Source organism: Dermacentor silvarum, chromosome 2, assembly GCF_013339745.2.
Source record: "Dermacentor silvarum isolate Dsil-2018 chromosome 2, BIME_Dsil_1.4, whole genome shotgun sequence".
NCBI classification, from domain to species: domain Eukaryota; kingdom Metazoa; phylum Arthropoda; class Arachnida; order Ixodida; family Ixodidae; genus Dermacentor; species Dermacentor silvarum.
This window is the reverse complement of record NC_051155.1, coordinates 99,316,839-99,344,794: the sequence shown is the minus strand read 5'-3', so window position 1 is coordinate 99,344,794 and position 27,956 is coordinate 99,316,839. Positions and strand designations below refer to the sequence as shown.

At 45.2% G+C, this 27,956-nt stretch overlaps 1 protein-coding gene across 13 annotated transcripts in view; it reads left to right on the top strand.

The window, feature by feature from the left end:
* Window positions 1-27,956, top strand: part of LOC119441640 (coiled-coil domain-containing protein AGAP005037-like) — a 320,692-nt gene that overhangs the window by 270,776 nt on the left and 21,960 nt on the right. For 12 of the 13 annotated variants that reach the window (XM_049661483.1, XM_049661479.1, XM_049661480.1 and 9 more), the window contains 2 exons: window positions 3,352-3,401; window positions 6,761-6,800. The exons of the other annotated variant lie outside the window; for it this stretch is intronic. In XM_049661483.1, the coding sequence (XP_049517440.1) occupies window positions 3,352-3,401; window positions 6,761-6,800 (90 nt within the window). The remainder of the gene's footprint in view (window positions 1-3,351; window positions 3,402-6,760; window positions 6,801-27,956) is intronic. 13 annotated transcript variants of the gene reach the window in all.

The window sequence follows — 27,956 nt, the reverse complement described above, 5'->3', positions numbered from 1 at the left end:
TTTAAACAGAAGTATTTTGCCAAACTAAGTTAAATCTTGATTGACCTTTCATGTCTACATAGATTCATTGTATATTATACTTGGCATCTTCTTTTAGTGGCCGTGCTAAACAACACTGACTAGAATATCATTAGCATTGCAGCAAGCTTGCTAACATAGCATGTATTGCAACATTTCTTTAGTTCCTGTTGTTGGGTGCAGTGCATTTCTTGTATAGATTCAGCAACAAAATACCTGGTCTGACCATCATTTTGTGCTTTTGTGTTAGTTATCTCGAAGGCTTATATTTGCCACCAGCACCATGGTGATACACATCTATCCCCAACAAATTCAGCTTGGAAAGCATTTCATCCCTGTACTTCCAAATTCGTGTAGCTGGCTCCTTTCAATGTGTATGTGCTGTGACACTACTTTTTGTGCTTTGATAGTTAAACACACAAGTTTTTCACAGTGCTATAGGATGCATGCTTGAATAGCATAAGTGGCTTTATATATCTTCACATTCGACTCGGCAAAGTATGCTGAATGCATTGTGCATGTGAAAATTTGTCTTGTAAGGACAATGACCCAAGAAAAACATGCTTCAGGCATCATTGAAATCTGGAAAGCTTTGTCATTCCAAAGATATGCATACTTCATAAAAAAAACTTTGATATAGATTTTGTTGTTTGCTCTCCATAACATGGAAAGAACAGTCCAGTACATCTCAGTGCTGTATCAGCTCACGATATGATCGTGTTGGTGCCAAACAGCTCAGCTCTGTATGTTACCTCGTGAGTGCTTGTATGCAGATCTAGTATTGAAGATAGCTATGACTTACCCTAGGTATAATCTGTTTGTGTTAACAACAGCAGTGTCACAGGCTTTACTGTGCAAGATGTTTAATGAAATGTACTCGAAAACAATTATCCCTAAATTTAAAACTTTGTGAAACTTCTTGGAATTAGGGAATTCCCAGTAGCATTAATAAAATCTTAAAGAACTTCCAAATCTACACTTCATGCAATTGCTCCTCAGTGAATGCTCACCTTAATTAAAATTACTGGTCGCACATAGTGTACCACAAACAAACAAAAAGTGTAGGCTGCATGAATGTCACTTTGAAACTGAAACGTAGAGTTGCTGAGTCATTAGCGCAATTGCAGCGGTTAACCAGAAATGAAAGAAATAGTGCACATGTATTGATCTGGGTATTCACAAAGCCCTCGAAGTAACCTGCTGAGTCCAATTTTGAGAAGTCATTCCCTACCTAATTAGCGTCTCAATCGCAGCATCTTACGCAGGCATAGTCTCTTTTCAAGTGTGTAACGTACGAGTCAGAAGCTCTAAAAGCTCCTCTGTGGTTCTCACCCTCACTGTATGCTGAATGAAAACTGTAGCCCACACAGTGACAGCTGTTTTTAAGACAACGCAAGAACCTGGGAACTTGCATTGTACCAAGGAACGATGATTATTTACTGTTTGACACACAATTTGCTTAAGGCAAAGTTTTACTTGGCTTACTGCACACATATTCCAAAAGTGTGAATGAAAAAAAAAAACATTGTATGTCCTTGTCAATGCAGAGCACTAATTTTTAAACTACCATACACATGGGACTTCATATATGCTGGCCACATGCTTTAATTTTCCCTCGAGAAGTTAATGACTTTATGGTAATAGAATTTCAGACCTCATGGTTTTCGTTTTGCACTCTTATTTGAATTTCTTATTCTCTTTTCTTGCACAGTGAAAAATCATGCACATTGACTGGTTTATAAGCAGATAATATTGTGGCATACACATTATTTGTGCCAGCTGGAGGCATGTTTACTTGGAGTTTCTCATAGGCCAACTTGTCTACATACTTCTGCCAGAATGAATTGCTTGTCTAAAGTGTTAACTTAATCAAAACACTTGGCATGATTTGCCAAGGCAATCTGCATCGCCTAATTTAATGCTTCTGGTTCTAGTGTGTAGTGCCTGTTAGGCAGAGCACACTGAATGAATATGATCAGCCTGTCTTTTGCTATTGTGTTGGAGAAAAGTGGTCACCGAAGCGAATGTGTGAAGAACGGTAAACTCAAATGAAGCACACTCTTGTGGTGACATGTGTGCTTATATCATCTCTTGAGAGGAGAAACTTGTACAATGCAGTCATGTTGAAGGCTCTGTTTAGGTGGGCAGAAGTGCCAAGAGAATGCAGTCATGTTGAAGGCTCTGTTTAGGTGGGCAGAAGTGCCAAGAGGATGGTGAACTTCCATTTCACATATTTTTTTTTGTATGATTGCGACAGATTAATTTAGTTGGACAGGTGATGCTTTGTGGAACATCCCTTGCGACAGATTAATTTAGTTGGACAGGTGATGCTTTGTGGAACATCCCAAGCACAAATGATGATAAACATGGACAACTTGTGGTGCAGTTTCCAATGTCGAACAAGTTAAAAGCATAAGATGCCTTTTGTCTACTCATCAGTAACACCTCCTGAATCAGTTGGTGACTGTATAAATAAAAAAAAAAGGTGCATTTCATCACTACTACATCTTTCATGGGTGGGTTATGACTGCCAGTGCTTTCATTTTTGTTAGCCAAGATAATGAGTTTCAACATAATGCTAGCAGCATTTTTTCGGTCACATGAAAGCTAAATTGCAAGCTTCTGAGCCTAATTCTTCTGAAAGCAGTGCCCACAAAGCCTGTATGTGACGCTGCTGTCATATGGCTGCACTTAATTATGTGTAGTACACAATTTAATGCTTCTTGATCAAGAGATAGACATTCAAAATGTGTTGTCCTGGCTGTAGAATGCATGGAAGTAAGAGCTACGTGCAAATATCAGTTGCATTAAGAAAAGTAGCGAATAAAAATTTTTAAGCTTAGCAGTCAGCTGCCAACTGACTTCTACCTTTCTCATTAGTGCACATATCAGGATCAGTCTAGGCTGTGGTCCTTTCATACTGCAAAGCTAGTCATCTGGGATCATGACGACAAGGCTTTGCTGATCTCACTGAAGTGGTGAACATTACCTAAAGGGCTCCCTATATGAGCATGGTCCTGACAAGTCACTAGTGTTTGCTCTTTGAAGGTCACCTAAGCACCCTGTGTCGCTTGTCACTTTGCCAGCATAGTCGTAACTGCACGGGCTCGACAGGGAGAACAGCCACTTGAAATGCCTCCTACACCGAGCGTGAAACATGACCGCACCTTGGTGCCATGGCAGCGGCAGCCTATGATTGTGCAGCTCTGTGCGCGCAATGTTTTGGTGCCCCCGGCCCAGCTTTTCGGGGCCCCATTCGCCGCAACAGACTCTCAGGTGGGGGCCACTGTGGACCCTGTTGACACCTGTCGTCCTTCTCTCCTCCCCTGTTAGTCAAGCAGGCAGGCTTGGAAGTGGAGTTCTAATTTCCGGGAGAAAATAGAGTAACTATGGTTCTCTTGTCTGCCTCTTGCTTACATTTATTCCTCGTCTTGTGCTGCTATACAGGCTGCATGTAGCGCCCCACCTCCTTCCTGGCCAGACCCCGCTCCTGCCCCCCATTTATTTGCGGTTTTCTTTGGTTCTGGGATGCGGTTTGTTCGTTTTTCTGTATTTTGCGGTGCCTGGAGTACGACGCCACCAAGCCATTTGGCGCTTGGCAGTGGAGACACCCTTGTCAGCTCTGCCGCCATTCGTCTCGGAGGGCTGTGTAATGGAATGTGATGCCACAATAAGATTTTAATGTCCCATGCGATGGAGATCAGGCGCAACAGGCACCATCGTGCCGCTAGTATTTTACACCGGAGCTTACAAAAGGGCATTGTTGTTTGTAAAGGCACTGAATCTGGTGAAATGCAATCTGATGTTCGCCATATGACGACCTTTTCAGGACTGCCCTGCCTCCACCATTGTCTGAATAGAAATAATGGTTAAGGTTAAACGTTTAGCTTGCTGAATATTTAGAATCTTGATACTTTTCTTTCTGGCTACAACACATTTAGTGATACAGTTTTAGCAGCGTGCTTGAAATGGCTTCTTAGATTAACTGAACTCACCTCGCACACATGCACATGCATAGTTCAGTCTTTTGTCAAAGAGAAGCGTAGAATGCATTTGTCTTCGAGAAGCGTCATAGGAAACTATTAATTTTAATGAATATAGATTTATTCTTGTACTAAAAGTACCAGATTCATTCACAAAGGAATTGTCTGTACTTCAGAAACAGCGTCTGTTCAGAGTACATTGCTACCTTTGCAACACACACACATTTATTTCTTCTGCTCTTTCACTAGAAAAATTTGTTTCAATAAAATGCTGTCATATTTGTAGTGCTCACTCAACTGGTCTGACAAACACTGGTTCTGCTTGAAGCTATAATATATCTGGAAACTGTGAAAGAAATTTGAATAATAAAAACCTTTGAATAATAAAAACAAATAAGTAGACTTCCGTTAATTCAACTCCATTTAATTTATTTTGTATTTAATTCAATCTGCAAAAAAATTAAGGCCTGTGCCCATACATTTCCATGAGATGAAATGTTTCACTTTTGCGATTCTGAAAATGGCCCTCGCCAGGTTATTCCAACTTGACTGGTCAGCATGCTCTTGCCAGACCTGTGACCTTGATGGTTTCAGTGTTTCTTTTGGTGCACATCGGTGAAGGTGAATGAGCCCAAAACACCAACCTTAGGCATCCTTTCGCACCATAATAATTCGCAGATTTTGATGTGAGAATGGGAATGGCAGCTCACAGTGAATGATTGTATGGCCTGAAAATTGTCTGGGCCGTACAATCAGATAGGGAACCGAAACTGCGTTTGCGGCATTAGCAACGACCTATGGTCAAAGCCAGCGTCATCGCCACCGTCATCACAAGGTGGCAGCAGAACAAGTTTTCACATATGACAGCAGCTGCTTCTGGGCTTTAATTACGAAATCTCATTCAAAAGATGTCATTCTGTGTGCTAAACTAGTGGGAACAGACTTGCGTCATATGTTTTCGGCGCTGTGGAAACCTTGGAGGGAAATCTTAAGTGTCCATTTTGTCTGCTGCTGAAGTTCTGATTGGCTGGGGGGCTGTGGTACGTGTGAGAAGGAGACAGGCACCCCCAGCCAATCAGCACTTCAGCTGCAGACAAAATGGACATGTCCACAAGGTGGAGACTTGCAGAATATCCCCCTGCAAGCCTCGCAGGACAAGCTGATGAAGCGGTTAGTCTAGGTGTGGGCAACCGTCTTTTTTGCGAGTGCAGTGAAGGGGTTTGAGAAATGTAGAATATGAAGCAAGCAGACCTGAAGGAGGGCGACATACTGTGGTTCATGGACAGCGATAAGGAATAAACTTTATATGTCCAACGGTTATGGCTGTTGGTGCCCGGGACAGCGATAAGAAGCCTCATAATGGCGACAATGGCAATGAGCGTCAAAAGACGTCCGTTCTCTGAAGAGAAATTCTACAAGTCTCATATTATTTTTGATTGCAAAAATAGGAGGCATGGGCATTTTTTTGTGTATTATAAAATCGGGTGTGCTTTACATTTGGATGCACATTGTTTTCTACTATAAACCCAAATTGGTGGGCGTGCATTAGATCTGAGGATGCGTTAGAAGGGGTGTAATACTAAAAAAGAAGCATCAGTGTGTTCAGAATTTTTCGGCCTCTACTTTTAATTCGACCTGCCGGATATTTCTATGAATTTCAGTCATTCGCGTCAAGTTCGAATTAATGGAAGTCTACTGTAGTAGGTTGAAAACGTCAACAAAACTTTAAAAAAGAGGTAGAACCAGACTTGTTCAGGACACTTATCACAATGAGAAAGCTACAGCTGGTTTATATAGTAGAAGCATAGATGTCAAGGAAACTGGAATGTAATAAGAGTTGGAGAAAGCAGGGAAGTAATCGTATTATAAAATCTGGAGGTATAGATTGGGCGTACGTGGCTGTTGCAGGATAGGGTTGAGTGGACGGCGATGGGAGAGGCCTTTGTTCTGCGGTAGACTTCATCGGGTTGGTGATGAATCGATTAGCAGGCGACGAATGGCGTCACACTGGGGAGGGGCATTGTCATGCACTGCCTACCACGTGTTCTGCATATACCAAACTCGCGCAAAGCAGCATTGGGCCCTCGGATGTTCGCATGCTCGTCTTACCCGATCTGAAGCGATTTTTGGCATGAGCGTGAGCTTTCTTGGCATGGTCTCGTTTTTGGAGAAGTACTTTCAGAGCGGCAGCTCACGAGCCTGCTGCTCCTTGCTCTGACCCTGATTTCCTGAAATTAATAGTGATAATCTGCTTTGCGAGTACTCCTTGAGCGGCAAGCGGTGTTTCTGTTTGCATACTGCCTTTGTTCATGCTTTTCTGTTGAGTTTTTGTCTCGTGTCGACGTTGCATTGGACTCTTTTCAGAATTATTAATTTTGCGTCCATTTTTTGCATTGAAAAGATTTTTACAAGTGTTCTTATGACAATTTTTTGGAATGTCTGACAACACTTAAAGCATAGCCTTTTTGATAAGTGTAACTGAAGATATAAATGTAAAGACAGCAAAGCTTTCGTCATTGAAGAGTAAAATGATGCATTACAATCTCTTTCCAAACAAACAACTTTTTGATCGAGCATAGCCTTTTGATTTTTCTTTTAGCTCTGTGTTTAGTTGTGCTTCAAGTTTCTTTTTAGTGTTACACCGTTTTTTTTTCTGCTTACATCCGTGCTTCTTTGTGGTGAATTGTGGGTTGAGTGGATCAAGGTTCTTGAGTTTCTTATGTTCTTTATTTTGCTCTCCCCTTGAACCGATACTGCAGCCTGTGGAGAGGGTACTCCACACTGGGATGGTCGGATAAGGTTGGTGTCAAAAGACTGCGAAGCCTGATATTGAGCCCGAGCATGTTCCTCGGTAGTTGAAGCTCTTGGAGATCTCTCCTTTGCTGGAGATTTTCATTTGATTTTTTTCTTGGAATATTTGTAACGGTGCTGTATAACAATGTTTAATGAAGGCTGAATCCGCAATTGGAAGCTGTTACAGCTTGACCATTTACACATGATGTCAATCTCACCTCCAAGCTTATAGTACCCTTTTTTGGTTGTGTTATCATGATAAGGTTGTCAGCGCTGACGTTTTTGGCTTTAATGCATCTCCTTGCATAAATAATATTTGATTACATGTGGTCGTTTCACGGGAAGAATAGCCATATATTTCAAGTGCAGCAAGCTTGAACCGCCTGACATGTTAAAAAGATTACCAATAGAAATTTATGACAGAAGACCTTTCACTGTAAAGGTATCTATAGTGGTACTTAAACTCACAGGATTTATCAATAAATCATTACCGCTAAATGGGAGCAAGATTTACAATATGTAATACAGCATGTAGCTTAGAATTGCTATGCCAGATTTATGTGATTTATTTTGCTCGTTGTCTCGACTCTTTACGCTTAATTTTTTATGCCTTTGAGAAAACCTTACTGTAAGGTACTGAAATAAGATCACGTTATGCAAATACAATAGCACATTTATGAGCGTAACAGCCGGTGTCTGTAGCAGCGAAGCGGCACCTAAATTCCCATTGGCTGCGATGCCGCATCACGTGCGCGCCTCGACGGAGCAGAGCGGGCGAAGGGGAGCATCTGCTGCTCCAATAGTGCACCAGGTGTTGCGTGAGGGAAGAAGGCATCGCCACAACGCCACGTCACCCTCGCTCTCAGAAACCTTTGTTATCCGCGCATTTCTTCTCCGCGCAAGCTCTCACCTGCGTTCTACCTTCGACTCGGTAATCGCTATAAAGAAATTAATGTATAAAGGAAAACAATCAATTCGAAAGCAAAAATGTTGGCGGTATTGAGTTTGGGACTTACGAACCCACGCTCAGAAGCCGAGTGTCTTACCTATTTGGCTAAACCAGCACCTCCTAGATAGCAGGCCTGTGCACTCTGCTTTATGACGTCACGCTACTTTGACTGAAATTCCCGTTGCCAAGCGTGGCGTAACGAAAGCAGTGACGTCAAAATCACTGCGGCTTACTCGGGAATGTCCCCATTAGATTCTCTGGCAATCGGGCAAGGTAGAGTGACGTCACGGATCGATGTGCATCAGCCTTGTGCTGTCTATAAGGCGTCCCAACGCGCTCGCTTGCCCACGAGGAGTTCATAACTCGAAGGACCGCTCAGCGGCATTCAATTGGAAATGAATGCTTTCACATTCAAAACTCATAATTGCTTAGGTGTCCTCAGATTTTTTTTAGTCATTTCATTCACATTTCTCACAATACTTTGCTTCCATTGAAGCACAATTTTTCTAAATGTTTCCTTGATCCTTAATGTTATTGTCGGGCTTGCGTTGGTGCAAATAAACCAGTCACAATTCATAAATAAATACGACATTAGAGTGAATTCCACCGATTGACCTACAGCAGGTCTATTTGCTTCTTGGAAAAGTATTTTTTCATTTTTTTGATTCAGCATAGGTCCACGTCTTCAATTGGCTGCATCACTGGCTGCTTTTAGTGAGTTTGCTCTGCGATCAGGACTATTGTCCTGGAGTCTGGACATTGGCAAACTTTGACTTATTCAATTCGCTATTTTGTAAACTCTGATTGGTTGGTAGGGTCACTATGGCCTCTCTGATTAGCAGAAAAATGCCATCGTGACGGAATTTGACAATGTCCAGAAGGGTAGGTAGTCAAGCGGAAGTCCTAGACCTTGTTGGCTCACTTTTACGGGCTGCATGTAACACTTTCCACAGAAATTCAGCCAGAAGCGTTGTATTAGTTTTTCCTCTGAATGATTTGGATTTTCAAACTTGTACCCACCGCTTGTTCGAGGATCCAGGTAGCTCCTTGAAAACGACCAATGTAATTAAGCGTAGAAGGTCCTAACAATCGCAGATGCATTGTAACAAAATGTGGCGGTAGTTGCATGCACTTTATGGGGCTAATAGTAACAGCACCATCGTTGCTAAGTGAGCCGGTATTAGTGACGTACGTTGCTGGCGGTAGTGCTGTTGGTGGCGTTGGCCGCTCACAGCACATAAAAGCAGGGAAGAAATGGAGGGGGGGTCGTTGCTGGCATAGATAATTTACCATTATAGAGATAAATATTTTAATGAAGAGAAAGGATATAAGGTTAAGATGGGTGAAATGGTAGACTGCAATAGATGTAAATTTTTTATTAGCTCGAGCAGGCTAGGTGACTATTTCTGCTGCCCTGTTCCAAAGGGGATGCCGTTAAGAATCACCACCAACAATAATCAACCGTCGTTGCCTCGGTGACTGCCGTGCTTTGCGGTGTACGATGCTGCTGAAGAAACTTCTGTTTGATGCATGTGCTCGTGGGTGTAAATAAAGCACTTGAGAGTCCCAGCAAAACCTGTTCTGTTTCAACATGCTCACAGAATCGGCTTTGGCAGAGAAGCGCATGGATTAGGAGTGCTTGGCTGCGGACAGAAGGGAAAAGCAGAAGCTGCCCCATAAGCAAATGCTTATGGCTAATGCGTAACTAGGCTAATTTCAGAAGCAGAAATTGAAGGGGGAGGTAAGGCACCAAGGCAACCAGTAGGTAAGCTCTCCCAAGTAACAAAAGACCTAATAAAGAAACAACAAAACATGAAAGCGTCAAACTCAATAGATAAGATAGAATTCACTGAACTGTCAAAACTGATCAACAAGAAGAAAGTTAGGGATATTCGAAATTATAATGTGGGAAAGATTGAGGAAGCTATAAATAAGGATGCAGCATGAAATCAGTCACAAGAAAACTTGGCATAGGACAAGGCAAGATGTATTCACTGAAAGATAAGTAAGCAATTTTGATGACATAGTAAACACAGCGGAAAAATTCTATACTGACCTGTGCAGTTCCCAGAGCAGCCAGGCTACTTTCATTCGAAGTAGGGATGAGGATACAGAGGCTCTTTCTACAACTAGCGATGAAGTTAGAAGGGCCTTACAAGACATGACCAGGAGAAAAGTTGCTGGAGAAGATGGAATAACAGTCGATTTAATCAAAGATGGAGGAGATATTATGCTTGAAAAGCTTGCGGTCCTTTAGACGCAATGCCTCACGACTTCAAGTGTACCAGAAAGCTGGAAGAACGCCAACAATATACTCATCCATAAGAAGGTAGACGTTAAAGAAATGAAGAATTATAGACCCATTAGCTTGCTTTCAGTGTTGCATAAAAATATTCACCAAGGTAATTTCCAATAGAATCAGGGCAACACTTCACTTCAGCCAACCAAGAGAACAAGCTGACTTCAGGAAGGGATATTCTACAATGGATCATATCCAAGTTATCAATGAGGTCATCGAGAAATCTGCGGAGTACAATCAACCTGTCTATATAGCTTTCATAGATTATGAAAAGGCATTTGATTCAGTAGAGATACCAGCAGTCATAGAGGCATTGCATAATCAAGGAGTACAGGAGGCATACGTGAATATCTTGGCAAACATCTACAAGATTCCACAGATACACTGGTTTTCCACAAGAGAGAGAGAAAGAAACGTTTCTTGTGGAAACAGTGTCCCGAGCGAGGCCCGGTATCACCCTGAGGTGGGAAGGTTCCTTAGTCCAGGAACCCTCTGGCTTCGACTGCCCTCTTGGCCCTGGCGACGAATTGTAATAGAATGAAAAGTAGAAATTTACCTATCAAGAAAGGGGTCCGGCAAGGAGACAAAATCTCTCCAATGCTATTCACTGCATGCTTAGAAGAAGTATTCAAGCTGTTAGACTGGGAAGGCTTAGGAGTGAGGATCAACGGCGAACATCTCAGCAACCTTCGGTTTGCAGATGACATTGTCATATTCAGCAACAGTGGGGACAAATTAGAACAAATGATTGAGGACCTTAACCGAGAAAGTGTAAGAGTGGGTTTAATATTCAGAAGACAAAGATAATGTAGCCTGGCAAAGGAACAAGAATTCAGAATCGCCAGTCAGCCTCTAGAGTGTGTAAAGGAGTACATTTATGTAGGTCAATTACTCACAGGGGACCCTGATCATGAGAAGGAAATTCACAGAATAAAATTGGGTTGGAATGCATACGACAGACATTGCCAAATCCTGACTGGGAGCTTACCACTGTCATTGAAATGAGAAGTGTACAACCATTGAATTCTACTGGTGCTAACATGTGGGGCAGAAAGTTGGAGGTAAACAAAAAGAAGCTTGAGAACAAGTTAAGGACTGCACAAAGAGAGATGGAACAAAAATGTTAGGCCTAACGTTAAGAGACAGGAAGGGAGTGGTGCGGATGAGAGAGCAAACGGGGATAACGGAAATTCTAATTGACATTAAGAGAAAAAAATGGAGCTGGGCAGGTCATATAATGCGTAGGATGGATAACAGGTGGACCATTAGAGTTACAGAATGGATACCAAGAGAAGGAAAGTGCAGTCAAGGACAGCAGAAAACTAGGTGGGGTGATGAAGTTAGGAAATTTGCAGGCGCAAGTTGGAATAAGCTAGGGCAAGGCAAGACAAGGGTAATTGGAGATCACAGGGAGAGGCTTTCGTCCTGCAGTGTACATAAATATAGGCTGATGATGAAGCAAATGCGCTTCAGTGTTGCATGAGCAGAGACATCAGGGTCTCTTGGTTCCCTTCCTCCGTGAGCATGACCACTGCTGATGATTCGAATGTACATATAGTGACTAATTCATCGGCAAAACTACCAGCCTCGATGCTATGAGGTTTAGAAAACTGTCTACGACATTGATCCAGCTTTCGTGTGCTCATGCTTCATTATCACATCAACGTGCGTGTCAATCTATGCTTAGCATAGATTGACATCAATCCGCAACGAAGTGAAAAGGGTGTACAGTATAGACCACTTGTAACGTAACCGCTTATAGTGCAGGACCGGATATAGTGCGGTCTATTCAAACTCCCGTTAATTTTCCCATAGCACTCCATGTATACGCGTATCGTGTATAGTGCAGTTGCGGGAAATTAAATACCGGTTACAGTGCGGCTGCCTGGGAGTACGGAAGTCAGCGGAGACGGCAAACGCTCCCCTCAAACGGGTGCCCCAAGGAGTGCTCGAGGAAGAAAGAGAGACGAAGTGGAGGAGAAGGGCACGTGGTGGGAACGAACAGCCAGTGAGGTTGAAACCAGAATCTTGAGTGAGAGTCGTGAAATATCACGACTCGCACTGGCTTAGTCATGAAATATCACGACTAAGCCTGGTTTGTAAACAGCCCTGAAGCTTTCAACAAGCCGTTTCATCAACATCAATTCATTCGCATCTGTATTCCTATAGGTGTGCAAGCCTTAAAGCTATGAAAAAAACTTAAAAGTTATGAGCATAATTTGTACTCAACGAATGAATGACGTGAATAAACACTCCAAAGTGATACCGTCTTTATCACTTGGAAGCTTATATAGAAGCATGCCTTTTGGAATCGCACAAGCAGTAAGGCGGGCTAACTTCTGAGGATAAGCGCCTAGGCCAAAAATGTGTTTGCTGCAATGGAATGGGGGAAAGAGGTGAGGGCATAAAAGGGAGCAATGCTTCCTTCCAGCTAAATATTTTAACTGCATAAGCATTTCTATGCTTACCCAACGAGAAAAAAAAATCACCAACGATTACGATACTCCATAGCGCAGCTCTATACGTGTTTTGATTTTGCGATATATTTGCTGGCGACGACAATTTGTCTCGTGCGACACATTGTGAATGGATTGAAGTGTGGCACGACTGCCTCGCTAATCGGGTGATCACGAGAGGCAGCGCGTGGGTAACTTGTGGGCGCGATTCACGGTAGCCACCGCAGACAGACCCCTGCTCATTCCGCGCTTTGTTTCCATATATGGTATCGGTGGACGTGCTCGCCGCATGCCATCGGTGAACAGACGACGGCACGCCAATCTGGCACCATCTCGTAACGGTCATCGCTGTAGAGCCCGTTTTGCATGGCACTACGCTTTTCTTCTCATGCTTTCGCCATACCCTCCTCCTCCACTTTCCTCCTCGCGCTCTCTTTGCTATCGCCATCTTTCATTCTCCGCTACGCTCCACGTTTGCTCTTTCACCCTTCGCTGTGCTGGTTCGCTCGGTTTCACCGAGGGACGACGTCGACGTGAAACGCAGGAACGAGCGCATAAGAGCTGCGCTCTAAAACCGTCCGTCCGTCCCATAAGACAATCGCTTTCAAGATAGCGCCAGCAGCAGCGAGCAAATTGACCTTCGTCCTGCCTTTCGCTTCAATGCCAATTAAGCGGCGAGAACACAGAGCTCACGAACCTATCAAAACTCGCCGCACGCTCTGCCTCCATCGCAGATCGCTTTCAAGATGGTGGCTCGCGCGTCTCGCTTCAACGCGAACTAAGCCAGACTAAGCGGCGAGAACACCGCGTGCACGATCGAAGCTATCAGCACGTGCCGCACTGTGTCCCAATCAGAGATCGCTTTCAAGTAGGGGCCCGCACGGCCTCGCCATACACAGCCGCCGCCGGAGAACGGCTGGTCATGGTTCATAACAGTTAGACGCGGATGGATAAGGCGCGAAAGAGCAATATCGGCTTATAAATCATTGTCAGTGCACCTAGTGCCGCCACCTGCAGCAGTTTACTAGTCTCATAAATGCACCTTGCGCAGCTGTTCGCTGCAGTTCATATCGCCGCAGCGCTGTCAATTATACTGGTCGCATCTGGTCGGATCAAGTTTCATGACATTGATAATGACACCAGGCTGCGTGGAGATGAACAAGTGGCACAATGCTAATGCATACTTTGACAACTCCCAGCGGATTTTCTGCATGAATTTTGTGACGTCAGTTCAGATACTTATACAGGCACCTAAGTTGTGGCGAAGTAACCGCCGTCTTACACCTTCACTCCTGCATAGGGACAATTATCATCCATCCAAAAATAGCAAGTTGCAAAGGAGATCCATACAGGTTTTTCAAAAAGAAAGTTTTGCATAGTCGAAGAAGAAGAATTGCTGAATTGCTTTTGCTACTTGATAGGAAAGGCTGTCAGTGGCCTTGCGAGCTATTTCATCATGATCCCTCTGCGGAAGCACACTGAGCACAATATTGGCATTAGCAACAAGGGATCTACTTCGAATAAAACTTGCTGAAGACAGCTAGTGCCAAAGCGCGACGTGTCCAGGCTTAGCAGCCTCTATACTACACACGAATACAATGGTGAATAAAACATGCGCATAGCGGGATATAAATACACAGAAATCAGTTAGGAATCTGCACAAGGATCTACTTCATGAGGAACATGCAGTTAAGAGAAATAATTAACTGCATGTTCCATTATAAGGCTCTTTAAAATCACACTTGCCGATGGAGGCATCTGTGAGGGCTGCTATAATTGGCTTCGCTACTATACCAGTCATTGGTGGAGTCTCTGTTGCCGACTTGACAACTCAGTTTCCTGTTTTTGTTTTCCTCCCTGTCTTTTACAACTTCAAGTAGTACAAAATCGCTTACGGCTTTAACTTGCAATGAGCTGGAATGTCCAATTATAGTAATTGAGTCTCGTTGGTAGGTAGGTAAACAACCTTATTGATTCACAAGAGAATAATGTGAGGGGGGGGGGGGTGAAGAAAAGGAAGCTGGACGACTATGGGCCCTCGGGCCGCTTTAGATGGCCAGGGACTTTTGTGGTTCGGTGACCCCTCTGGCCCAGCCCACTGTGCGAAGCTGTAGCTCCAGTTGCGAGCTGCACAAGGCAGCCTCCCATCGCTCCTGTTGTTTTAACCCTTGCCACGGGGGCTTGTTCGGGCAATCTAGAAGGATGTGGTCAAAGTCGGCTCTGGTGCTAGGACACAAGTGGCAGTTTGGAGAGGTTTAATTCACTGTGGGTTATAATGGAGAGAAGGAAAGGGGTCGTGACTGTGGCCATTTGAAGTCTACGCCACAAAGCCTGGTCACTTCTGGGAAGAGATTTATGCAGTGGGGGGTACATTATGCGGGAATTTCTGTAAAACAGGGTGTGATCGTGGTAACTGATGAGTCGATGCGTGGCACTGCGCGACGAAGGCAGGTCGCTTTCAGCCTGGTTGACGAGTGCTCGGGCCTGGGTTCGAGCGACCGTGTTGCCTGGGTGTTCGCTGTGTGCAGGGACCTAAAGGAGGGTGATGAGGTGATTAGGTGGGCGAGATGTTTTGAGGATTTGAGAAGCCGGGAAGTGAATTTTGCGATTTGCATAATTACTAATTGTGGTTTTAGAATCTGAGAAAATATACTTTGCGTAGGAGTAAGCAGTTGCTAACACAAGTGGTGCCTCTTCCACTTCTAGGGATTCTGTCAAATTTGGAATCTGACCCATTGACAATTGGGTTTTGGAATCCACCTACAATGGCTAATGCAAAAGCTGGCCTGTTTGAATATTTGGCCGCGTCTACGTAAACGGCCGGAGTATGAGGAGGGTAGCTCTTGTGCAGAGCCTTGGCTATAGCTTCCCGTCTCGCTCTGTTATGCTCTGGGTGGGTGTTTTTGGGAAGTGGCAGAATGCAGAATTTATTACTAACAGCAGTGAGAGGAGTGCGCGTGGCTGTGGTATGACTGGGAAGGTTGATTCACAGTGGGCGAAGGAGTTTTTGACAAGTTTCTGTATGTGATAGCCTTCGTTTGGTATTGACCTAAGAGGTGCATTATACGAGCTCTCTCAGGGTGTTGTGCACCCCTAGTTGAAGGAGTTTGTCCGTGGGTGTTGATTTAGGGAGATGGACTGAATGTCCAAAGATGCCTGAATTTCCAATGAGCCTATAAGGACTCGTTGGACATTCAGGCATCTTTGGACATTCAGTCTCATTAGACATTTCGCATCGGTTCAACATTCCGTCTCGTTGGACATTTGGCCTTGTCGTAATCCGGCAGCATTTACTGCCCCTGTGATTTTTTTTACCACCACTGCACCAGGAGGGCACATGTAAATGGCCAACGAAGGCCTTAGGAGGGCACCTGAGATTGTAATAAAGCGGGTGACACAGGATCTCGAGGGCACCCTAGGGCCAGTGAGTGGGGGGATCAAAGCTGGAAACCGGCACCTGTGGCTGCCGAGGCCTAATTCACAGACCAGTCCTGATTCCAGCGTAGGCGTCCACGTTGTCCCTTTGGTGTCCCGGAGGTGCCACCAAAGTATGCTAAATAATGCCAGGTTGTTTTTACACTTAGTACTTGCCCAAATTCTCGCTTGCCTCGCGGCATTTGCACATGAATGAATGTTGCCGGATTATGGTTGCTCTAGATGAAGCCGTACCAGTAAATACTCTGGATGATTGAAGCATTTGCTTTTGTTGTTGCATGTTCCATTTTACTGAACATTCCGACCTGGTTGGACATTCCGTCTCATTAGACATTCCACCTTGTTAGACATTTAGTGTCGTTAGACAGTTCGTCTTGTTGGATATTCAGGATCTGAATCCCTGGCTAAAGGACCTATCAAGTGACCATTGACTTTTTGATAGCCGAACATTTAACGTGAGCTTTTGTCGTCCTAGTCTCTCTATTTGCCTCGTCTGTCTGTAGTGGCGACGCGCTGTCATAGGCTGATGCAGCAGTTGCAGCTGAAAAGCAGCAAACCGGTGGTGTAAGTGCTGGCAACACATGAAGGGCTAAATCTGCCTACAGTAAGCAACAGCCTTAACTACTTAGCTTTGTGCAACTAAGGAATTGGTAGTTGGAAGAGATGAAACCAATACATATTTCCGAACAGAACTTATAGTTTGTGACACAAAAAATAGTAGAAAGTTTGTATGTGAGCTTTCTTTGTGCATTATTGCCAAAGAGAGCGGTCGTTGATTACGGTGGTTTGTTCATCACATTCGCAATCATTAGCTTGAAGTGGTAGATCAGTGACTGACTTGACAGCACCGGTGTGTGTATTCATTATAATCGACTGTCTTATTTATTCCTTACTCTTCGTGCTCGGGCAAAACCTATGCAAATTAATGCTGGCATGTTTTTTTATCGTGGTTCCAGCTGAGTAGCAGAAAGAGTCCTTTGACATTGCTTGAAAATATGGATAAAAAAAAGATAGAGAGGTCCCTGTGGCGGGGCTTGACGCACTGCTCCAGGTGTATCGACTAATCCCAGTCGAAGAAGTGCCTTCTTTACAACACTCACCCCGTGTGCCTGGACTGTCGTTGTGCCACCTCTGTGTGCGTCTCTGACAGTGTGCACCTGTTTTTATCTTTCCCATTTTTTTTCTTGTGTGCCTAATCGCAACCTGTGCGATCACCAGTGAAGATGGGGAGACCCCAGAGGCACGGAAACAGGCAACGGTAATCATGTTTCTCCTTACGTAAGGATTCGGAGCAGTCTTATGGAAGTTTAGCTTAAGGAGCCACCACTTTGCCAATGAAGTCTGGGAGTGAGCTCCTTGCGGAACAAGGGTGTGCACATCTCAAGAAAGTTAAGCCGGCCCAATCCAGATAATATGTGTTTTGCTGAAAGCCGAATCATGAACTGGGCTTACTCGCGCTCACGCATGCTCATCATTGTGACCACTTGCACTCATTTGCCCTCACTCATACTCATGAGCCCTCGCACATAATCATGTTTATTGTCACATTGACCCATGCACACTGGAAATAGTACTGGAACACTCAAGTTCGCGTCACAGTATCTGCACTGTTCCCTTGCTGTCACGTGTCACAAACACAGGCTCAGTTGCACGGACTGCTGCTGCACCATGGACTACTGAAGAAAACACGTAAGAGGGTGATTGAACGTGCCAGTGAGTAATGATTGATGGATGACTGGTTCGTTGAAATAATCAGGGAGAATGTGAAAGATCATGGAAGGAAGTGAACGCTCGTCTGCAAGAGCTGTTGACCAACGGACAAATGAACCGACATGCTTTATGATTGTGTATAGCTAATGGGATGACATGCATTATCTGAGTCGACAAGTTGGGGGCCAAGCAAATCAAGTGAACGACTTGTCTAATGAATGAATGTATGTCCATTGCGTGTCTATGCGGAGTGCAGTCTTTCTGTTAACCAGCAATGACCCGGCACGTGTCGAAGACATGATAGCCAATTCAGGTGTGCTTTCCTAATGGTTGTTGACCTTCTGTCGTACACGCCCAGTTAGATGTATTAAAACAAGGTTGACAGATGATTAATTTTTCCAGGAGAGATTCTTTGTAATTTGGCGTGATTAGGTTGAGGCGCGTTACTTCGCTCCTTTTGCTTTATTGGAGTATATCGCATGCATTCTTTTTTCCAACTGGAAATGCTAACGCTTGAGGATCGAGATAGCAACTGAATTTTGGAGCCTTTCAGTGGCAGTAGTACCAGTCGCCGCGTAATCTGCTGTCTCGGTGCTTGGCATTCTCTCGCGTTCAAGAAACCACTCCAGTGATCGCAGAGGTAATCTAGCCGCAAGCTTTAGCAGGAATTATCTGAATTTGTACCATGGACACCGAAGGAACAGCTCTGCTTTTCAACAGGATGCTCAGAACAAAATGCAGGGCTGCTTCTGAACCAGTCATACTGCTGATGACGGGTTATCCTGCATAACGACACAACCATCGAACTTTCTCAGCAGACGTTGGACTGGAACGGCAGCTATAACGGCACATTCATGGCAGTTCAAAATGATAGCAAAGCTGCACAATTCACCAGCACCATTACTGCTTGGCCGTCGATATGTGTTCCATAAGGTCCGTCAGCAGGACAGGGTGATTGTGACCGGCTTCCAAAGTGGCCAGTCTCAATTTATTTGAAGACATAGCGGACAGCAGGCATCATGTGGTATATCCCATATTTTGGCGGCTCACGGGTTATGTCCAGTAACCGAAGGCTGTGTACTATCATTTTTTTCCCCAGCCATCTCCTTAGCACGCTCTATAGCGGTGCAACTATCACTTGCGATGTCTGACAGAGTGGCCTTTATGTACAGCCCAACAATCACGAAATGCATTGCAAGGGAGCCGATCGGCAAGACCGAGATGGTGGGAGTGTCGTGTACTTCAACTGAGAGTCCTACACTAGTGGTTATTACCCAGAACATTTCGATGGCATGACACCAAACCGGTACACGATGACGAGAACTAGCGAGTTTCTCAAAGAAGAACCTTCTAGAGCAATCGCTATGAGTCGTGTCGTACTGGCACCGCGGGCAAGTCACAGTCCCTGTTCTTGAGGTCAGTATACTCTCTTTAAGGGTTGCCTTCTTTACTCCGAGCCCTTGCTTTATCGCTGGACAGCCAATACATTACAAGATGAATGTCACCACACATTACCAATGAACACGTTGTTCGACATGCACACCCTCATAGTGGTAGAGCCACTAGCAGTTCTCCAGCAGTACATGACCACTTTCTGGCCAATAATTGCAAGGTATAACACGAGAATAAGCTGGGACATGTATTACAACTGAAGTATTGAGTTAACACCCACTTCAGGAGGCTCCGTCTGACCCCGCATAACCCATTTGGCTCAACGGCGCCTTGGGTAACGCGATCGATTATGCTTTAAAGGGACCCTCAAATGATCTTGACGATTTTGTACAGACGTACTGAGTCGTTAGGTTAGGTCCTTCTGATCATTAAGTAAAGCATTTAAGCGCTCCGCATAAAGCGTGTAATTAATTGTAAGTCTTTAAATGTGCATTGCTACCAATCGCAGCTCCGCTGCCCTCTTTGGCTATCGATTGGCAATCCAGATCGTGTCATCGGTAACTTTTCCAACTTTATCGGAACAAATGTTGTTCATAATAGTTGGAATGTTCGTTCATTTGTTTTGTTAAAAAGGTAACCGAAAGAGAATACACTACAATTTATCACTACACTCAAGCACTTGTAGCACACAGCAAGTGTTGTACGTCTGCTTGTCGTACTACAATTAACGCTTTCCATGTTGACGCAAGCTGTGCGGTCAAAGCTGGTCTCGAGATTTCGCGAGCACCATGAATCACCCTTGTTACGTCGTGGGCTGCAAACCTAGCGATCAGCAAGAAGTCAAGCTGTGACATCGTGTCCTTCTGCAAGGCAACGTGCGAGCAGTATGGCTGCAGCTGTGCATCAGGCTGTCGGTAGCATCTACGCGTTTGCAGCTGTCACTTCACGCCAGGGGATTGCTACCACAATTTTAGCATGTCCGGTATTCGGGTAAACACAAGCGCAAGCGGACTGGGTTTGAGCGTTTTATCGAATGTGCGGAGAAACAAACGTGAGCGGCCTGCACGGTGCAGTTAACCTGGTGGCACAGAGCTCAACCAGACAAACACAGAGCGAACATAGCAGTAACCAAGTGTATTATAGTTTGCTGCTGGTGTATATTTTCAGCAGGAGCATCATAGTGAACACATCGTCTTTTTAAATGCTTAAAAAGTTTTAAACTTGGTTACACCAATAGTAGCTCTGTGTCACCAGGTGGCTGCACAGTGCAGGCCGCTCTAGGGTGCCTCGATGCCCAGCGCCGCCGTCCAGGGTGGAGACAACCCCGCTGGCGCCGCCATATTGAGTCACACGAGCTGAGACTCAGCTATGCTTGCGTTCATAAATAGTGTTACTCGCGGCGCACTTCCAAGTGCTTTGCCTTGATGAGGATTTTTTTATCGGTATCGCATCTGCACATCTTTATAACCAATAGCCGTTAACTCGTCGAAGGTCCAAGACGTAAATGTATGGCGCCGGGAACATGCCCCAAGTTGCCTAATTCAATTTACATTTAACATGCCGTGTGTATGTTTGAAATACGCACTATTTTTTTTTTTTGCGCTTCGATGCTTGGTATATAAGGTTTGCTACCCCCTGTGTGTGGAAGTTTTTCTTTTTCGCTGTTGTATTTTGGTTTACACGTCACGCCTCCTTTACCGTAGCCAGCCACTCGCGCACGGCGGTTAGTTTCCCTTGCGTTGCGCGTGCTCTTCGCGTTTGTTGCAATTATTTGACGATATCTACGCGCAATTTTGCTTTTTTTTGCCCACAAAACTGTGTGCTGACAGGATTACGCTGGTGTAATAATAACTGCGATGTGAAAATAAGGTTTAGTTAGTGCTGTAGAGAAACATGTAACGTAACTTGTCTGTGTCAATCTTGCGTAGTACACACAAGAAACCAAACGATGCACAAAATACATTTACTTATAATGTCTAGTACAATCAATCATGAAAGAGATATGTACATGAAAAATTATATGTACTGTGTGGCTCCTGACGGTTATGTTGAAAGACGAGATAAAAAAAAAATTCGCAAGGTAGGCTCGACACACAATTCGGGATAGTGAGAGTTTTTTAAATTTATTCATTACATGAGGGGGGGGTTCAAGTGAGTACATCAACCTTATTACACACAATATAAATCGAAAACAAGAATGCAAACAAGAAAACGCAACCGCGGGTAATATTAATAAATATATCCAGTCAGAGTACATCAGCTACCATCGAATACGTCGCATCAGCCAAACACATCGATGGCGAGTACAGAACATTTTATAAATAACCATTAGAACACTGATAACTACATTGAAAAAATAAACAACACTGCATACATATCGCGTACAAAAACCGTAAATGAAACTAAGACAGTCAAATACAGATTAGCAATGTTTTTCACTTCAAAAATATAGTCCATGATGATGTAAGGCTGTTGACTTTAACAGACGGCGCCCATCCTGTCGATTTCCCTCGTACTGGTCCTCTTCAAAGTGTTTCTAAGTACAAGTAAAACAACAAAAGTGATTATTGATATGAAAAGTTGCCTTGTAAATACAGCTAGAGAACCCATTACAGTGCTTAAAAATAAATTTTCGCAGAAGTAATGCTGTATTACCTCGCTTCACACGTTTCGAAGAAATGCACAGGCTACAACAGACAGCATGCCAGAAAGCGCCGAAACATTTTGGTCCCATGATGCCCCTTAACTCTACTAAACCTGGGCATACCGTGCACAGGCATTTAAAGACCGTCACAGTACCCAGTACGATCGGGAATGAGCACGAATGACCATCGGCTTACGAGCACCACGCTACAAATATATTCGTCTAAAAAATCAGCTATATAACGTAACAACCTGAGATCCGCAAGATATCTGCTGAGAATAGAGAAAATCACAATGCTTCGCTTGCCACAGTACACAACAGCCGCTCTCCCCAGAAGAAGCACTGCGTTCTTTAGTTCCAAATAACCAGTAGCGAAAAAAGAAACTGAGGGAAAAAAAAAAGAAACAAGAGACACACGATGCGTGCTTCCCGTGAAAAAGTAAAATAGGTGGTTTACATGACGATTTGTAACTAATGTAAGGCTATTTCGCGGCGAAGCATTTTCGTCAGTTCTTAAAATAAGGGTACTACTCGCATAGACTGCGCTGATCAAAACGGCAAAAGCCTATGCGACGCGCGCTCACAAACCATAGGCTACTCAGCATCGGTGCAGTGCTTAGTTCGTGAGTGAACGTAGGTACGTGAGCGAGGATCAGAGAATACTTTCTTATTTATAAAAAACACGATGCGATAGTCTAAACTTTCTTGACACCTCGCAAATGTAGGAGCTATCCGTTGCCTTCCAGTGATACCGCTTTACTTGGGCTTCCCATCTCTTCCTTCGCTCTGGGTCCCGGGGGAAGCGTAAACAACGAAGCCCTTTACGCGTCGATCCGGTGCACTTGGGAACACAACAGCCCGTCATGTCGACTCGATGCACTTGACAAGCTTGTCATTCATGCGGCTGAACACTGTTCAGCAAGTAGAAGCGTCAGCGAAGCATCCGCGCGCACTGTGTCTCGAACTAAGCACTGGCACCAAGCACTCGCAACCGCTCGCTGTCACTCAAGGTGGCGTCGCAGCGAGAAAGCGGCGGCGCGGGTGCGGTCAAAGGATGGCACCACCCTGAACGGCGGCGCTGGCATCGAGGCACCCTAGGCCGCTCACACTTACGCTAAGCCCCTTCATCACAGCGGTAGTAGTAAGGAAGGGCTTTACGCCTCCGCCCGTCCGTCAAAACGCCCAGCTTGCCTGCGGTTGCCGTAATACCGGACAAACTCGGCGCTGTGACAGAACACTTGCAACATACACTGCTTGGATAGCTCTCGTAGGGGATCGACAGCCAGGCTGTAGTGCCTAGAATATACTGTAGCCAGGCGTCTAGCGGAGAGGTTGGAGAGGCTTTGCGCGCAGGCTCCAAGACAATCGGAAATAGACGACACAACGTCTCATAATGGCGCAGTGCCAGTGAAGGCGGAGCTTAGCCCCGATAACTCGGCAAACGAGTTGAGGAGAAAAAGCATGGCTCTGTAATCAGGGCAACATGTAATCGTCTGTAGCTCTCTTAATATGAGACACTTCACTCAAATTGTGGCGCTAATATTTTACTGTAGCTGTACCCTACGTGTCTACAAAATTTGTACAAACCGTTTCAGGGACCTTTTAAGGCAGACAACGGACAAACTGGACAAACTAATGCCTTGGCCGATGAACGGGCTGTAATTCTCTACTTCAGACGCGTGAAGATTGCTGACCTGCATGCCACTTGAAATATTATCTGTGGCTGATATGTTGCGAGAAGAATTGTGAATCTTACGGGGGGCGCGTGGTGCTTCACTATTCGCTGACTGAACTCAGCAGCTGATGCCACGGACGAGCGTGGCCTTTCCCCCCCTCACTCTACCCTGGCCCCCCTCTGAAGCACAGATGAGATCGCCCACGCAGTGGAAGATGCCGTGGCCGCCGGCAACTCAGCGCATGCGCAGGCTGTCTCCCCTCCACTTTCCTCCTCACGCGCTCTTCTTTGATGTCCCGCTGCGCTCCGCTTTCATCTTTTGCTGTGCTCGTTTGCTCGGTTACGAGGTATAACAACGCCGATGCATGCCAACGCTCAACGCAGGAACGGGCACCTAAGAGCTGCGCTCTATAATGCATGTGAGCATCGCTATGTTGCATCACTTCACGTACGTGACTCCAAGTTCTACACTCTGTCCACTCTAATGTAGTTAGTAGATTGAGTGGGAAATATTTAATGTATAGGTTACCCGTCGTGCTGGTGTAGTGGCTCTGGTGTTGCGCTTCTAAGCCCGAGGGACGCGGGTTGAAATCCCTGCCGCGGCAGCGACATTTCGATGGGGGCAGATTGAAAAAGCTCCTATGTACTGTACATTGAGAGCAAGAACTCCAGGTTGTCAGAATTATTCCGGAGTGCCTCAATATAACGTTTCTCATAACTAAATCGCGGTTTTGCACATAAAGGCTCAGAATTTAATGCTTTAACGTAGGCTCAATTGCACTGTTTCATGATTATGCTGTGAACTCTGCCATTTCATTACGAACTACCATATTTGCATGGACAAAAGATGACAACGAATATGACTATCACAAGGAAGCACTACCGGTGTCTCAGAAAAATAAAAAACTATCAAGATTATAACATGAAGTGATGTCGCACAATAACAGGAAACGATGCATAAAAGCAGACGCCCAAATGGCTTTATTCATCATTACTGAGAACTAATAAAGTGAAAGGAATAGTGCTGGCATCATTGTCCCTGTCAGCGAGAGCGGTGTCGTCCTCCACGACACCCACCAGGTTATAGGACAGACAACACTTCAGAAATGCCCGTGATACAATCGAACATAGCTAAGCCTTTCACGGTTTGCGCAGCGATGCACCGGGCGACTTCGAAGGCTATTCGATTGATGTGCCTGCACAACAGCGCCGATCGTCTTGCTCAAGGTTGTGATTATTATGCTGCGACCACATTGGTGTGGCACTGAGAGCGTTCTAAATTAGAAGATAAACAATGCACAATGCACACGGACAACTCCCAACTCGCCGCTCTTACTCAAGGCAAAGTGGCAGCGGGCACGGAGACCACGTTGAGCAGGCGGAAAACAAAAAAGAATAACCCGTTATATTTGTGTCACTAACCCGCATATAAAAAGAGCAGAGTTCTGGGTCCAGAAATTAAAAAAAATAAAATAAAATTGTCTTGTACTCGTGAAAATACAGTACTATTAGCATTACGAAGCTTTAGCAGCATTAGCATGCATTGATATTGTTACGCTGCGTGGCGGAGCCGAAGAAGAGGAGATGGAAGAAGTGCATGCAGTGTAGAGAAATGCTTGACTGCCTGCGATCTCGTCTCTACGCCCCCTCGATCATCTTGTAAATAAACCCATCTCACCCGCAACAACTTTGGTGGACAGTGCTGGGTAATCGCTCTGGACAACCTTCTTCTGCGAACCCTCCGATGAAGCCGGCGCTCTGTCAGACTACCACCTGAAGACATGGACATGAACGAACCGCAAGAAGTGGGTGGCAGCCATGACACAAGCATGCAAGATGATAGTGAGCGCCCCAGGCAAGTCATCTGCTGGATCCCTCAGAAAGAACCGCGCACCTTTTCCGGTAAAGCTCATGAAGATGTCGACGACTGGCTGAAGTATTATCAACGGGTAAGCGGTCACAATGGCTGGAACTCTATGGCGCGACTTCCTAACGTCGTTTTCTTTCTCATCGGAACCACCCTTCTCTGGTTCGATAACAACGAGAGCACGATGACTACGTGGGAAAGGTTCGTTGAGGAAATCAAGTGCTGTTTCGGGGACTCACTTTCAAAAAGAAAGAAAGCTGAGCATACGCTTGCGCGAAGAGCACAGTTGCCCGGTGAAACATGCACAACTTACATTGAAGAAGTATTGAAACTGTGCAGAATTGTGAACACGGGCATGTCGGATGAAGATAAGGTTGGACATCTCCTGAAGGGAATCGCTGAAGATGTCTACAATTTTCATATTTCAAAGGAAGACCTGCGTACCCCTTCAGATCTAAGACGTCACTGCCGTGCTTTTGAGGCGCTGAAGACGCGACGAGTATTGCCAAAGTTTGGAACACTTGACAACATGACCACTGTCGCAAGCGTGGACATCTCTACCTCCCATGACATCACCTTGGTAGTACATCAACTCATTAAAGAAGAACTGTCCTCACTTTCAAGCACAAGGTGGAGGAAGAGACGCACCACAGGAATTCCAGCAATCCACGCTTTATGAACGCTATCCTGCACAGCCGGTACTTTGCCAACTGCAAACAGACAGTGAAAATCGGTCGTGCCATGATGAACGCGTCCGCGTCGACCCGGTGGAGTTCTGGCATCTTTCAGCTAACATCGAACGCCGCCAGGCTTCACCACCCCAACACCTTTCTCCCCAATACAGCCAGCCTCAGACCTATTTTATGACAACCCTGTGTACTGGGAGCCATCTATTTGCTTTAGCTGCGGAATTCGTGGACTTATCGCCAGGTATTGTCGCAGGCGGCAGCAGCAAGTGTCGGCCTTCCCCGATTATCAATCTGGAGGGCGCTACAGGGGGTCGTGGCAGACCGCTGTGCCTCTTCGACGGCATCCGCGTGAACATGTATCCCGGCGTGAGTCTCCGGCTTCCGACCGCAGTCTTACTCCACCTCCAACCGGCTTTCGCCGCTCGCCATCTCCTCGCCATCGCTCACTTTCACCACCATCCCAGCTGGGAAACTAGCTGGTACGACCGATGGAGGTGAGGTCGCGGGACGGTCACGTAGTCCTCCGTCTGTCACCATGCTCAAAAACAAAGTGTGTGTCTGTGTTGATGGTTTAAATTTCCAACTGAATTTATTGTTTTGGAGCACACCACTCACAACATCATCCTTGGGATTGACTTTCTTGGTGAATGTGGTGCATTGTTAGATTGTGGGGCTGGTGAAATTTCTCTTCGAAATCACGTGTTAACACCAGTACCAGAAGTATCTGACGTGGACAAGCAGGAAGTATTTTCCGTGTCCCATGATGTACTTTTACCGGCTCAGACAGCGGCATTTGTTCCAGTGACTTCCACGCATGACCCTCCGCATCGCTGTCATGTTTTAATTGAGTCATACTTCCCTACCATGTTTAAGAACAATATTCTGGTTCCTCGATCCATTATAGAATGCTTAGATGGTCGTGCTCACGTGTGGACAGTGAACATGTCTATGCAACAAGTTTTACTGCCGACTGGACTGAAGCTGGCCACCTTTGACTCAGAAGCGACTGTCAGTATTGCTGCCATTGACGCTTCTGTTGACACGAGCGCAACAAATCGTGACTACACCTTGGAGTTCTACAGCATGACAAACAAGTCGCTGTCCTCTTCAGAGCGGGAAGAAGTGCAAAGGGTGCTCGTGCGCTATGCACCAGTATTCGATTTTGCACAAGACGGGTGTCCAATTTCACTTCCTGACTCGCGCACGCAGCACCGCATAAACACGGGCCAAGCGACGCCTATTCGCCAAAAACCGTACCGCGTTTCTCCTCCAGAACGAAAGGTAATTGACGAGGAAATTCAAGAAGTACTGCGGAAAGGTGTTGTCCAGGGGTCTTGCAGTCCCTGGGCAGCTCCAGTGATACTAGTCAAGAAAAGGGACAATTCTTGGAGTTTCTGTGTTGATTATCGAAGACTTAACCTTAACGCAGCCACAAAGAAGGACTTATACCCTCTGCCACGCATCGACGATGCTATCGATTGCCTTCATGCAGTCTCCAACTTCTCCGTTGACTTACGATCAGGATACTGGCAAATACCGATGCACCCGATGGATAAGGAGAAAACTGCCTTTGTGACCCCAGACGGACTCTTCGAGTTTAATGTCAAGTCTTTTGGCTTATGTAACATGCCAGCAACTTTTGAAAGGTTTATGGACACAGAGCTACGCGGATTGAAATGGGATATGCATGTGCTATCTCGATGATGTAATCATTTTTGGCAAAACACTCAAGGAGCACAATCAGCGACTTGGCATCGTACTGGATTGCATACAAAATGCATGACTGGTTTTAAACTCCAAGAAGTGTCACTTCGGTGAGTGGCAGGCTCTCGTGCTCGGTTTTCTTGTCGAGAAAGATGGTATAAGACCTGATCCTGAAAAGATTGCTGCAGTGCGCGATTTCAGGCAACCAAAGACAGCGAAAGACCTCCAAAGTTTTCTAGGGCTGTGTTCGTATTTCCGCCGGTTTATTAAGAACTTCGCCCAACTTGCTCACCCCCACTCATGTGCCTTCTTCAGAAAGACAGTCCGTACGTATGGACTACA